The 15377-nt window shown below is 34.9% G+C and overlaps 1 protein-coding gene across 1 annotated transcript; it reads right to left on the bottom strand.

Annotated features, from left to right (window-relative positions):
- Positions 1-3811: 3811 nt before the first annotated feature.
- Positions 3812-14051, bottom strand: LOC141696093 (lipase-like PAD4). The gene is made up of 6 exons (XM_074500281.1): positions 13948-14051; positions 13497-13851; positions 10993-12256; positions 5698-5749; positions 5052-5567; positions 3812-4831 (listed from the first exon to the last, which is right to left on the bottom strand). The coding sequence occupies exons 3-6, from the start codon at positions 11940-11942 to the stop codon at positions 3998-4000; spliced, it is 2352 nt and encodes a 783-aa protein (XP_074356382.1). The 5' UTR covers positions 11943-12256; positions 13497-13851; positions 13948-14051; the 3' UTR covers positions 3812-3997.
- Between the last annotated feature and the right edge of the window lie 1326 nt (positions 14052-15377).

Here is a 15377-nt window from a genome sequence, read left to right as displayed (position 1 = left end):
CAATATATAGGCACTACATATTTCGGATTCTATCTAATTCAGCTGTTACGGTCTCTTACACCATTTGTCCGGGTCTAAATCTTTTTTCTTTGATTGAGTTATATCGATTAAAGATATTTTCACGATTTTTTTATTAATTGAAATTGTAAATTAAAATATTAAAAAAATAAGTATTAAACTCTAATTCAGTTTATATTATTATTATTGATTAGTACTGAATTTCTACAAATTTTAAAAAGAAATATATTGTTCAAAGGAAAACCACGCTGGTACTCTAATCATAAAAGTAAGAAAAATGAGTCGGGGCTAGAGATGCGCACAAAAATACGAATTCAAAAAATTCGTTCCATTAGATTAAAAGGAATTCGAAAAAAGTCTGGACCGGTCCGATCTGTCATGCGGGTTTTAACGAGACATATATTTTTCATAAAAATTCGGCCTAAGCTGATCTAGTAAAAACTCGGATTTAAGCTCGATCCGCATTTAGGCCCGATCCGATCAAAAACTCAGCTCGATCCTAGTAAAAGCCCGGTTTTGATTCGTCCCAAAAAAACCCAAATTTTATGATGATTTTTAATAAATATTCGAATAAAATTTTGAAGAAATTATGTATTATCCAAATTTATTTTATAATTGAATATAATTTTGAATAAAAGTTCTAAATTTCTAATATAATTTTAATTAAAAGTCATAAATTGAATATATTAAGATCGAATTAATGAGATGTAAATTTTAAATTCTAAACTAATTTAAGGTACAACGGAAATAAATTATTCCAAATTATAATCAAAAGTGTGCTCGTATAAATAAAAGTCTAATCTTGGTAATACAATCTAGAAAAATGCAAAAAATATTTAATATTACTAAAAAAATTAATATTATTAATATTCAAATTATTTAAAAAAAATCCGATGGCCCGGCAAGCCCGATCCGTGGACCTAAACGACCCTAGTTATTTTGAATAAAATCCGGTCCGATTTTTAAAAATATCCAATCTGAACCAATTTCGAAAAATTAATTTTTTTTAAAATCTGGTCCAAACATCCCGTTTTTGTGTATTTCTAGGATGGCTCCGTGTACATGTTAAAAAAAAGAGGGTTCCGATTAGATATCGAGTTGCTTAGATATCGAGTTACGTTAAAGTTCTTTTTATGAAAAGTTCAAAATTTTCTTTGTTTCAACCGTATTGTATTCAACCAGTAAAAATTGTTGCATTTCTAACTCGAATTTTATCATGAAAAATTATATATAGGGGCATTTCTAACTCGAATTTTATCATGAGAACTTATATGTAGGTTGGGGAAATATATGCTTTAAAAAGATTTTGCTTCGAATCAAAATAATTTTGGTATCTTGGTTCTTTAAAAAAAAAAATTACCTAATTACCCCTATTCAATTAAGTATGCTTGATTCAATGGATTAAGAGTAGCTCATTTATAAATATATTTAATGTATTCTATAAGTTGTCTCCCGGATATTGGATTTGATTCTCATATATATTAAAAATTTATATTGAAATGAATAAATATAAAATGAGCAATCTTATCCTTAAACTTAGACTTGATAAAAAGAAAAGGTACGCTTGATTAAAAGAAATTATTCTAAAATCAAGGGCCCGTACAGTTTTACGTTTAAAAAAAAAAGTGAAATGTGAATAGTCATTGTCTTACCAAACATAAAATATATAAATCAAATAAAGAAGAACCCACTGGATTCCAAGTCGTGGGAGGAATACTACCGGATTGATCGTGTCATTTGGGGTTTAAAGAATCTAGAGACAAGGACTTGGTCAAGCCAAATCTAACAACTCCTGTCTATTTTACTACATATTCAACTCAAATTTATGCACAAACCAATTACCACGTTAACTCATAATTGAATTATAGTACATGGTTAACCTTTCTGAATATAACTCAAAATCATGCATTGTTCATTACTTAATTTAATCATAAATTATTAAATTCACATCTTTATGTAATAATTATCAAATTTTACTTATTTATATATATCCTAGATATTTAGATTAATATAAAGTTTTTTTTTTTTTAAATAGAGGAATATAAAGTTAGTTAGAATTAGATCAAATGGACTAAATGAGATGAAGGTCAAGTCAACTATGAAGTGCCGGTCAGAAAACAAAACGCAACTACATTTAAGTATGTAGATTTATTCTTTGGAGTTTGTAGGTATTGGAGGTTTAAGGTTTCTTATTGCCTCAAATGCAGATTCCTTCAGACTTAGCAGCCATCCCCCTCAAAACAAATGTTGCCTATGGGTTTCTTAAAAGATACTACTTTCTCTGTCTTTTCTCAGTTATTTACGTTTCTCACATCGTATTTGATACGTTTTTTACAAATAAAAAGTAATTTTTATTAATTTAAACATAAAACAGGCGGAATATATCCTCAATTGCCCATATAACCAAATTGTAAAATAAATAACATACTATAAATATAAATAATTAGATGAAACTAAACATAAATTCAAAAACATCTCAAACGATCCAAATTACACCAACACACATTAAAACAGTAACATCACAATTGACCATATCAAATAAAAATTATTGTTAGCCCACCAATCACATAAATAAACTAATAATCATCTACATAAAAATGTAATTATGTAACTTTTTTATAATTTTTATAATAAAAGTTGAATGTTAAAAATTTTAGTCAGAAAAAAATTGTATAATAAAAATTTATAGAATCATATACACCTTAAAATACGTGTTGAAAACTCAATAAAAAATGTAAACAATTAGAAACGACAAAGAGGGTATATTATTAAAACCAATCAGCTCTTGGTCCTCTAGAGTTCGAATCTTCGGGTGGTGACCCTAAATGTTATTTTGGTGTTAAAAATAGTCTAAAATATCACTTCTGAAAATAATGGTCCTAATATCACTTCAAAACGGTATATCATGTAACGTTTATGTAAAAGACTCAAAACGGTACTTTGTGTAGCGTTTTGACACTTTGATTTTTTTTTATATGTACAAAACGTAAGATAAAGTAGCGTTTTGTTACAAAACGCTACATGATGTACCGTTTGGAGTCAAAACGCTACTTCAACTAACGTTTTGCACATTATAAAAAAAATAAAAAATAAATAAATTATGAAAACGCTACATGATGTACCGTTTTCCATTTTTGAAAAAAAGTACAAAACGCTAGAAGAAGTGTCGTTATGAAGTGACATTTCGGGCCATTATTTTCAAAAGTAACATTTTGGGTCATTTAACACCCACAAGTGACATTTTGGTCTATTTCTCGAACGTTCTCGAGAATTATTTTATATTTGATTTTGGGTAAAATTTAAATTTTGCTATCTCGAGGGTTCGAACCTCATGAAACACGAGTCTAGGTATTTGAGTTTGAGGAGACGAAATAAGAGGCTTTCTAGGTAGTAGGCAGTTGGGTTGGAGTATGTTTAACTATGAAATATCGCCAAGTAGGCAAGTACTATCCTAGAAAGAAAATGTAAAAGTTTGTCCTTGCCCAAATTATGAATCCTCTTGACCCTGAGGATAGCTAACAACAATACATCTTGATCCGAGTAATGACATTGTCAGGTGACACAAAAGGATTAATAACATATTAATAGGCTGTATCTTTTATGCATTACATTACACTGTTTTGGCTCCATATTGATCTTCATCTGGTCATCAATCTTCATCTGTAAATACAACTGCAAGCAATGTTTCCTGTCTTGAAAACATTGCAAAATGCATTGTATGCACAAGGATCACAGCTTCCTTAGGAATCCTGAAGAAATGCTTAACTATGTACTCGAGAGTCTAGAGTCCGAAACTGATCAAGTTTCGAATATGTGAACACTTAATATATACACGAAACAATTAAAATTCCAGGCTCGCGAATGAAAGGATCGTATTCATTTGTTAACGATACACGAATAAGATTTTCATTTTGTATTACATTCTCAGGTAACAGTACCTCACATTCCTCGAAATAAACAGCAGACACAAATCCATAAACTAAGACAATATTTTGTATTCATCAAGTACTAATAAGTCATTTTGGATCTTCTTGTTGTTCATAAAACCTGTGAGATCAGATTTATAACTAATTCCTCTCAATGTTTTATATTTTTCCCACCATTTCATGAAGCTGCTTCCTTCTTGAAAAGTCTCAGGAGACAGTGTATGCATTCTTATTAAACTCATCACATAAGCCTCAAACCGGAATAAACTTTGGTTCCATGATTCCTTATCCTCTGTGCTAGTGTCATTTTCTTCAGTTAAGTTCCTGCAGGCGATAAGAGCTTCCTCCACATGTGCCCAGAAGCAAGAATCCTCTGTCGTACTTGAAACCTTGTGTCTCTCAGCTGGCTTACTACTACTTTTCTCCCATTCCTCCAACAACTTGTAGTGTTGAGATCTTCCCTTATTTATGTAATCTGTATTTCCTTCTCTATAGTACACTGCTATGTCAAGTGGTTCAACCATCCGTCTATAGTTCGTCCCTGCATACAAGACGCGAGGACGAATGCTTGTTGCTCCTTCTCTTTTTGGCATTCGGTCTACATCTTTAACCGTCTTCTCCCAATATTTGTTCAGTTTTTTCTGGTATATGACAAGATCTTCTTTTGTTTGACCTTGGTCCTTACTTTTGGACTCTGCAGTTTTGTAACAATCATAGTAACCTCCTTGATTTTTTGATTGCTTCTTGTACCACCCCATGCAAGCCATGTATACCTTCACCTCATTCAACTTCTTTGTCTGATCCGAATTGTTTTTCTTTCCCTTTCGAAAACGCTCAATATTTCTTTTAATGCTTAGGATGAGAGGGCTCGTATCAATGTTCTCAGGCTGCCACAATTATTAAAATTGAGTTGTACATATCATTATTTTCCATCTTTTCACATTAAACATCAACTACAAAATTTCTGGTACTAATTTGAAGAATAAAGCATCATGACTTGTGGGCAGAGATTATTTGTAAATGTATTCTATTTGCATAGTATAATTGCCATATAATAACGGAACAGTGGATGCAATATGCAATCAGAATGGATATGAAAATAATTACCTTAATAGCTTCAATTGCTAGGAGTTGCAAAGTGATTCCACATTTAACCGGATCACTGATATCACATGCATCCGCCTCTTCTATTTTTCCTTGACGGATGGCTTTATACTTGAGTCTCTTTAGCATACTTCCATAATCAATGAATTGTGACCCCTCAAGCTTTGCTAAGCTTGTTGCTTCAATTAGTTCCAGAATTGACTGGGGATCTTCAAAACATGCACATCCAGACTCGGAAATGAAGAGAGTTGCACCGAATGGCATGTGTCCTCTTGCCAAGAATCTTGGAACTTGATCCTGATTAGAAATTACATGCAGAAAACATGAAATCCATGTTGGACGCTCAGATATAGCTCGTTGGAGGGCATTATCACCAAGGAGGGGTGACCCAAAAGTTAAACAGAGGGGGGTTTTGGATGTCTTCAAATAAATTGTGTCAAGTAGCCATAAGGTAAAAAGAGAGGCTACAGATCCTCCTAGAGAACGTCCAGTGACAATTAGTGGACGGTTGATGTCAATCTGCAATACAAGGAGAGGTATCAAATATCAATGACCATGGATGACAAGTTCTGTTGTTACGATTACACTACCATGTATGTAATCTCCTCATATAAATTGTCAAGTTAACCAGGAAGGTTGTTCTCATTACCCTGTTGTCTGAAGAACTGATGCAACAAGCTAGAGGGCCTAGTTTGATAACGCTGGGATGAATGTCTTTAATTCATATAATTGAAATATCTGTGGAACTGTAACATACTACTCTGTTGTTGAGAAACTCACTAACAAGTATAGCAACATAGAGGCAAGTGTATAAAGAATTTAACAAGTTTAGGCCAAGACCACAGTTAACAAAACAAAACATGCAGGTAAACAAAATCAGTAACTGAAATAACGTAGAGAGAAAGAAATATGTACCCGAAACTATAGCTTTCAACAGTGACTGAAATAAAGGTTTACAGATACAAAACGCCAAGAAAATGATTACAGCTGAGTCACCAGGCCTTGCTCGAAGTCCTGCCTGCTCTTGAAGAGATTATTGCCCCCTACCTGCTGCATTTGGGATGTGTGCAATATCTCCACCAGGATAAAACAGCTCGGAGTTTATGTTAACAGCAGCAAAAAAACCTCCACTTCGACCAGCACCTCAGTCGCCGGAAAAATATCAGCACTTCAGTTCTTGTGGGAGAGAAATGCAGAGAGGTTGAAGAGAAGAGATGAGAATGTAGTGTGTTGTATATTATTTATTCATTCAGTTTAGCCTCTATTTATAGGAGAGGAAAAATGAAACTGTCAACACACTTAATGTCTGAATTAAACTGCTTCATTAATAAAAAATAAAAACTGATCAGATTTTGAATTCATTAATGAAAAAATCAAAACTGATCAGCTTTTGAATTTAAATTATTTGTAACAGCTTTTCACATTAACACCCACATTATTATCAGAACTTAAGTTAAGTTCTGATTTAACTCATCAGTACTTAAGTTCTGATTCGACTCATCAGTACTTAAGTTCTGATTCTGATATCAGAACTTGTTAAGTTCTGATTTTATTCATCAGTTCTTAAGTTCTGATTCTAATATCAGAACTTATTACAGATCAGACTATTTGCAGGTTCAATATATATAGACTACTTAGCCTATTTCAGAACCCTGCCCAATAATCCAATCACCGATAAATAAATTCGAATTAAAATTTAAGTTCTGATTCTGATATCAGAACTTGTTAAGTTCTGATTTTATTCATCAGTTCTTAAGTTCTGATTCTAATATCAGAACTTATTACAGATCAGATTATTTGCAGGTTCAATATATATAGACTACTTAGCCTCAATAATCCAATCACCGATAAATAAATTCGAATTAAAATAATTCTCAAATAAATAAAATCCTCGCCCAGGTCGCCTCGCGTACGCGAGACGCCGAGACATTCGCCCAAATCGCCCTTCGACCCGGTCCGGTCCGGTGCGGGACGGGCGCGTGTGTGTGTGCGCGTGAAGCACACAACAACACAATGGACCATCACACACCTTAGTAGTTGTATACTACTCATGTGGGTAATACCATATAAAGCACACAACCCCCTTTATTTATTTCAATGTGGGACAAACATTCTCAAATTTTCCAAGCTTTTCCAAGCTACTTTCAACTCTCATTTCATATGGATTTCATTAAGAAAATTCTTAAAACCATACATGAAAATTTAAGTTCAAATATCATTGAACAATTTCCAATCATTAGATTTTAGGATTAACATCAAGAACATAATTAAATTAAGCTCTAAAATCCTAATTTTCTAACAATCCCCCACAAATCCATACAGAAATGTGATCAATTTCCCATCATGACTTGTTTTTCAGAGTCGGTACCCTTCCGGGTTTGAACCCTCCTAATTCCTCTACTTCAATGGCTATCGGACTCAGATGGAATGTTTCACCTTGAATCTTAATCCGTTTAGTATAACCATATTCCATAGACGACGACAAGTCAAAGGTTATGGTGCCAATCTACGGCTTTGAGACATTAATGGTCATGTCTCGATCCTGTTCGTCGAATGCTTCAAGGATTAACCCTATCCTCTAATTGCGACCACACAATTACATTCGCTTAGCTGGGCATCTCCAGAGATATACTGCCTCTATCTCGTCAAATGACTTGATCCCATTCAGAGTTTTAACACTCTTGCTTTTCTGGCAGTGTCAGTACCTTCTAGATTTACAGGGGATAGACTCAGATACTATAGTATCATCTATGTAGCAAAGGTACTACCAACTCATCCTTACAGCTTGTTATTAGCCATTGAATACACTTCGAGGGATCTCCTCTCATGTGTATTGGGTTCCCACTGTTGATGAATTATGATGGGTTGACAATCCCATCCCCAACCTTGACTTAAGGACCACTGCAGGTTCCAGTCCTTTAGTAAGAGGATCAGCTATATTATTCTGAGTTCCTATGAACTCTATAGCTATGATCCTATCAGTCACTAAACCCCTTATAGACTTGAGTCTAACTTGGATGTGTCTCTTAGTTTTAGCATTATGCTTTTTACTGCTAATCTTGTCGATAGTTGTTCGACTATCACAGTGAATAGCAATAGCAGGGAGCGGTCTGCTTACTACAGGTATTGCAGACATAAGTCCGTGTAACCATTCAGCCTCCGTCCCTGTGGCATCAAGTGCACACAACTCAGCCTCAAAAGTAGACCGAGTAACAATAGTCTGTCTGCTTGACTTCCAGGATATTGCTCCACCAGCCAAGGTGAACACGTATCCAGTCACTCCATTGGAACCAGACTTCTTAGCTATCCAACTTGCATCACTGTACCCTTCAAGCACACCAGGAAATCTCCTGTAGTGTAAACTAAGGTACATTGTGCCTTTTAGATATCTAAGTACTCTATCAAGAGCATCCCAATGAGTTCTGTTTGGACAGCTTGTATATCTCGCCAATTTAGACACAGAATATGAAATATCTGGTCTAGTACAGTTAGCAAGATACTGCAAGCTCCCAATAATCTGAGAATACCTTAACTGAGACACAGGCACTCCTGAAGTATTCTTGACAAGGGCAACTTTCGAATCATAAGGTGTACTAGCGATTCTACACTGTGAATAACCATATTTCTCAAGTATAGATTTCTCTATATAATGAGATTGAGTCAAGGTTATTCCTTCAGTGGACTGAATCAATTTGATTCCAAGAATCACACTTGCCTCACCCATATCCTTCATTTCAAAATGCCTTTTCAAGAATTCTTTAGTCTCGTTAATAATCTCAATATTGGTTCCAAACAATAAAATATCATCCACATATAGGCACAAGATAACACACTCATTACCTTTAACTTTAGTGTAGACACACTTATCACTTTCATTAATCTTATAACTGAAAGGCAATATAGTTTCATCAAACTTTTTATGCCAATCTCTGGGAGCTTGTTTCAAGCCATAGATGGACTTGATCAACTTACATACTTTCCTTTCATTGCCTGATGCAACAAATCCATCAGGCTGATCCATATAAATCTCTTCCTCAAGTTCACCATGAAGAAAAGCCGTCTTTACATCCATCTGATGAATGATAAGACCATGGACTGAAGCCAATGCTATAAGCATTCGGATTGTTACCATTCTTGCAACCGGAGAGTATGTATCAAAATAATCAATTCCTTCCTTTTGCTTAAAACCCTTAGCTACCAGTCTAGCTTTGTACTTATCTATTGAGCCGTCAGGGTTCAACTTCCTTTTAAAGACCCATTTGCACCCAATAGTAGAACACCCAGGAGGGAGATCAACCAACTCCCATGTTCCATTGGAAACAATAGAGTCAATTTCACTCTTGACAGCGCCCTTCCAGTGCCTTGACTCAGAAGAATCCATAACTTGCCGGAAAGTTAAAGGTTCGTCCTCGATATTGTAAGTGATGAAATCACCTCCAAAATCCTTGACTATTTTTGCACGCTTACTTCTCCTTGGTTCCTCTAATTCCTTAGGAATAGAGCTACTACTAGGTTCCGCCCCCACATTTGTCATCTTTTCCACATGATCAGGAATAGAACTTGATGTGTGAGTAGGATCTTCCTCAGAAGTCGTTTCAGGTATTCCAGTCTTCATAGGGTAGACATCCTCAAAGAATGTCGCATCTCGAAATTCAACTATCGTGTTTGCCACTATACCATCTATGTCAGATTTTAACACTAAAATCTCATAGCTGTAGTGGTTTCAAGATAGCCCAGAAAGATACAGTCAACAGTCTTTGGACCTAGTTTCTTTCTCTTGTGTTCAGGAACAAGCACCTTAGCAAGGCACCCCTACACACGAAGATACTTAAGACTAGTCATCCTGCCTTTCCATAACTCCAAGGGTGTTTTATCCATGTGTTTCAGAGGGACTCTATTCAAAATATGGCAAGCCGTATTTAGAGCCTCTCCCCACATGTATTTAGGCAACCCAGAGTTAATAAGCATACTATTAATCATATCTTTAAATGTTCTGTTCTTTCGCTCAGCAACCCCATTAGACTCAGGTGTGTATGGTGGAGTAACTTCATGAACTATACCATTGTTTGCACAAAATTCATTAAAAGCATTACTCGTATACTCACCACCTCTATCAGATCTCAATCTTTTAAGTAACTTACTAGTTTGTTTTTCTACTTCAGTTTTATATATAATGAATTTACTAAGTGCTTCATCCTTATGTCTAAGTAAATAAACATAACAGTATCTACTACTATCATCTATAAAAGTAATGAAGTATCTAAACTGGTCCTTGGTCAACACACCACCAAATTCACAAATATCAGTGTGTACTAAATCTAACAAGTCTGAATCCCTAACAACGTTATGAAAAGGTTTCCTTATCTGTTTAGCAGACACACATACTTGATATTTAGAATTCTTTTCTATGGTATATTTTGGAATCAACTCTAAGTTCATCATGTTCTTAAGAGCACCAAAGTTTAAATGACCTAGTCTAGCATGCCATATATTTGAGGATTCAATACAATTAACAGTAGGAATAACATTATTATTCAAACTTCCCAAAACGGGATCCGCATTAATAACAAATAAACCATTTGACAAGTAACCCTTGCCAAAGAATGTACCAGTGTGAATAAGAACTACTTTATTACACTTGAACGAAATTTCAAAACCATTAGAAACTAAACAGCTTCCACTTATTATATTTCTACGCATGTCGGGAACATGATGCACTCTCGTCAGAGATAGAATACGTCCTGAAGGGAACTTCAGATCCACGTTTCCAACTCCATGTACTTGAGCAGCACTAGCATTCCCCATCTTCACAGTCAGGCTATGACTCTGTTGATAAGATACAAATAAACTAATATCAGCACAAATATGTACATTAGCTCCAGTATCTATCAACCATTCATTTGACAGATAGGTAGAAAATATCACAGGGTTGTAGGATACATACCGGTCAACGTTGGTTTCAGAAGCCGTAGCCTCACCAACAACCATGTTCACTACAGGCCCACTTGCGGTTCCAAGCACAACATTTGCTTGTGCTACCTCGGTTTTCTTCGCTTTCTTCGTAGGGCAGTCCTTACTCCAGTGCCCAACCTGCCCACAAGACCAGCATGGTTTGTTTGCCTTGGGTTTCTTGGCCTTGTCCTTGTCACTCTTAGGTTTATTACTATTAGCTTTCTTAGCAAAAGCCTTCCTCTTTTGTCCTACAGTTGCTATGTTTACCTTCGAGGTACCGTGTTCAGTTGGCATCACATGTCCCTGTTTGGACTTGTGTTGTTCTTGCACCTGCTCAGTCATGGACTTATTGTCCACCAGCTTGAACTCGAGGAACCTTGCCACAGAATACTTTTCTAGACCTTGTGAGTCAGTATTATGTGTCTGGTACAGCTTCTCCCATAAGAGTTTTGCAGAGTAGGCATCAGAAGAATAGACATCAAACAAAGTGTTTGTTAGTGCCGCAAGAATGGCCGCTCTAGCCACTCCATCCTTCTCAGCCCACTTCGCAAAAGCCTTAACTGTGTCAGCCTTCTCTTGATCCACTACTGGTTTCTCATATTCCACAACCGGCCACAGACCCTTTATAGTCAACCACAGCTTCATCCTTTTCTGCCAGCGAGAAAAGCCAATGCCACCGTTGAATTTCTCCAGTAAACCGGTTAGTTCAACAGCCTGTGAGAAACTATAGGTGGTCCAATCAATGGCCCCAGCAGTTACACCCGAACTGCTACCACCACCAACGATAACCTCACTTTCGTTAACCATTATGCTAAATTCTAAATAACTAATAATCTCTTCAAGAATGTGGAGAAACTCACTAACAAGTATAGCAACATAGAGGCAAGTGTATAAAGAATTTAACAAGTTTAGGCCAAGACCACAGTTAACAAAACAAAACATGCAGGTAAACAAAATCAGTAACTGAAATAACGTAGAGAGAAAGAAAGATGTACCCGAAACTATAGCTTTCAACAGTGACTGAAATAAAGGTTTACAGATACAAAACGCCAAGAAAATGATTACAGCTGAGTCACCAGGCCTTGCTCGAAGTCCTGGCTGCTCTTGAAGAGATTATTGCCCCCTACCTGCTGCGTTTGGGATGTGTGCAATATCTCCACCAGGATAAAACAGCTCGGAGTTTATGTTAACAGCAGCAACAAAACCTCCACTTCGACCAGCACCTCAGTCGCCGGAAAAATATCAGCACTTCAGTTCTTGTGGGAGAGAAATGCAGAGAGGTTGAAGAGAAGAGATGAGAATGTAGTGTGTTGTATATTATTTATTCATTCAGTTTAGCCTCTATTTATAGGAGAGGAAAAATGAAACTGTCAACACACTTAATGTCTGAATTAAACTGCTTCATTAATAAAAAATAAAAACTGATCAGATTTTGAATTCATTAATGAAAAAATCAAAACTGATCAGCTTTTGAATTTAAATTATTTGTAACAGCTTTTCACATTAATACCCACATTATTATCAGAACTTAAGTTAAGTTCTGATTTAACTCATCAGTACTTAAGTTCTGATTCGACTCATCAGTACTTAAGTTCTGATTCTGATAGCCCAGGTCGCCTCGCGTACGCGAGACGCCGAGACATTCGCCCAAATCGCCCTTCGACCCGACCCGGTGCGTGGCGGGGCGGGCGCGCGCGTGTGTGCGCGTGAAGCACACAACAACACAATGGACCATCACACACCTTAGTAGTTGTATACTACTCATGTGGGTAATACCATATAAAGCACACAACCCCCTTTATTTATTTCAATGTGGGACAAACATTCTCAAATTTTCCAAATTTTTCCAAGCTACTTTCAACTCTCATTTCATATGGATTTCATTAAGAAAATTCTTAAAACCATACATGAAAATTTAAGTTCAAATATCATTGAACAATTTCCAATCATTAGATTTTAGGATTAACATCAAGAACATAATTAAATTAAGTTCTAAAATCCTAATTTTCTAACATCTGTGACTATCACCGAGATCTAAAATAGCTTATCAAGTTGTTTACTTTAAATTATTTACAAAAACCACAATCTCATTAGTTTCGGTGGGAAAAAATTAACAGAAACAGAGGAGATGTTGATCAACTAACAGACAATGGAAGATGCACATGTTCAACATAAGTATTAGTATCTGGGAGATGTGCGTCTCTTAGTCTTAAGTATGTTTTAAAAGAAACACATCTTGTAAATGCATAGCTCGCAATTTTTGAAATTATGTTTTCAGAAAGCATTTCAGATATATAAGCCTCCATTTGGTGAAAAAACTATATCACCCAAAACTACTGCTAGCTCAATTGTGACATTCTGAACAAACCCGACACTGCTTCTAAGCACGTTTGTAGAAAACAATTCAACACAAAAGTCCAATAATAGTAAGAGTCGCATACTAAGCAGAATTGACAATTCTTGACGGAAATGCACAAGAGAGAAAAAAGAAAGTACCTGGTCTTTGAGTACACTTAGCTGATCAAATATTGATGCAAACAGTTCGATAGCAGCTTTACGAATCGAAACCGAACGATTAACTTCTGTTTTCAAGAACACAAACATTGGAAAGCTAGCATAACCCGAATCAACTAAACTAATATCATCATTAGTATTACTATCTCCACCTCCATCACAACATACAAAAGCTATAGTTCTTGGACCACTTCCACTGTCCCCACCCGAATCTTTACATGTAACAGAACAAACATTCTGTGTTTCATTTTTAACCTCCGGGATCGCATCGTAGGTACTAACAAGCAAACCTGAGCACACTGCCATGTTTGCAAAGTCCAGAATTCCATTGCTTAATCTGAAAAAAAAAAAAGTGATTAAGACATGTTGTTTAGAAAAGCTTAGATCAAAATGATAGTGATGAAGTAAATGAGAAGAAAATTTAACTGGCCACCTGTTCATTGTAATGTGTCTACTAGAGTATGTTTAAGATTGAGTGATTAGTAAGATTTCTAGTTCAAGTATGATTATAGATACGAAGATGCAGTAGTTATTGACTTGCTGTTGTAGTAAAAGGTGGTCGTTGGCTGGGTCAGTCAACTATATAACATTAGTTTATTCAAGATTCACACGCTTTTACCTAACTTAATTGTCTTCCAGTTAATACTTTACTTGTTTTTTTTTCCTTTAAATATGTCTTTAATTAGTTAACTAAAGTGTACAAGATTGATAAGTGAAAAGGAATATGAAAGAGTAAAAACTCGTATATATACCCAGAGGGAGCTTGTCTCCGGCAACTACACAGCAAACACTTTCTGCATTTTTGGATTGAAAGAATGAATGGCCACTATTTAAAATTATGTGAGAATTCTCAATATGTTTAGAATAATATTTGATCACCTGGCCCACACTAATTCATTTTTGTTTATTATATTTAAATTATCAATGTCGTTTCATTATTTTATTTTATGTGTTTGTTGTGGAAGATAAAGTCGGTTTTTTATTTAAATTCTGAAATCTATAATTTCATATTATAGGTTGAAAATACTAAAAGTAGACATTTGATATGCTTACTAGTTACTACAAATAAAATAATACAAACAAATTTTTTATTATCATTTGTAATTTGTATTAAGAGCTTATTTTTGTTTTCTATAATCAACTAAATGTAAATTGATATAAATTGTTTAATATATAATTAAAATATAGTAATATATTTTTGCTACTCCGCAAACTTTTTCTTAAAATTTTCCACTTTTAAAAATTTGAACTAAATTTGTTCTATAGTGTGACGTCCCTCAAATTCGGGGGTCTAGATTTGACGTCACTAACACAAAACCTTTTTAAAACATTTTCGAAAACTTGTATTTTTGAAAAGATAATAACAACCAAAGCATTTAGAAACCTAAACAATTGAAAAGAATTGAAAAGAAAACAGTTTAACCCCTTAAAAACAAGATCGCATACATGTTATAATATTGAAATTAGAATCAACCACCACTATTATTAAGCAACATCTGTTATAACTTAAAGTCATCTTCGATAAGAACAATCATGATTACTCTATTTACAAACCTGATTTACAACTAAATCTCAGTAAACAATTCTAACTCAAACCTTCTTCCACCCATTTCCTTGGATATCATCTTTGACCTTTAGATAACTTAACCATTCTCACTTATTCGCCTAGCCTTAGCTATCGAACTCAAGCAACTCATCTTTAAGCCTTTCTGAAATGGTTATAAGAAAAGTAAGGGTGAACAACAATGCTCAGCAAATACCAATATCAAGTACCAATATAACAACAACAATTTGAAATAGTTTATCAAGAGTTCACAATCTCAGGGTGGTAAATAAAAAGATTCACCAATCTTTGAATCAATT

The sequence above is a fragment of the Apium graveolens genome, chromosome 11 (genome assembly GCF_009905375.1).
Source record: "Apium graveolens cultivar Ventura chromosome 11, ASM990537v1, whole genome shotgun sequence".
Lineage (NCBI taxonomy): Eukaryota > Viridiplantae > Streptophyta > Magnoliopsida > Apiales > Apiaceae > Apium > Apium graveolens.
Note: the sequence above shows the minus strand (reverse complement) of the source record. Positions and strands in the feature narration are given on the sequence as shown.

Excerpts from the sequence above, each read along its gene's own strand:
- LOC141696093 (XM_074500281.1), bottom strand. The coding sequence starts at position 11,942 with ATGTTTTGTTTTGTTAACTGTGGTCTTGGCCTAAACTTGTTAAATTCT. Across the intron at positions 5,750-10,992 it reads TCTGAAACCAACGTTGACCG|CGTTATCAAACTAGGCCCTC; the intron begins GTATGTATCCTA and ends CATTCATCCCAG. Across the intron at positions 4,832-5,051 it reads TAGCAATTGAAGCTATTAAG|CCTGAGAACATTGATACGAG; the intron begins GTAATTATTTTC and ends TAATTGTGGCAG.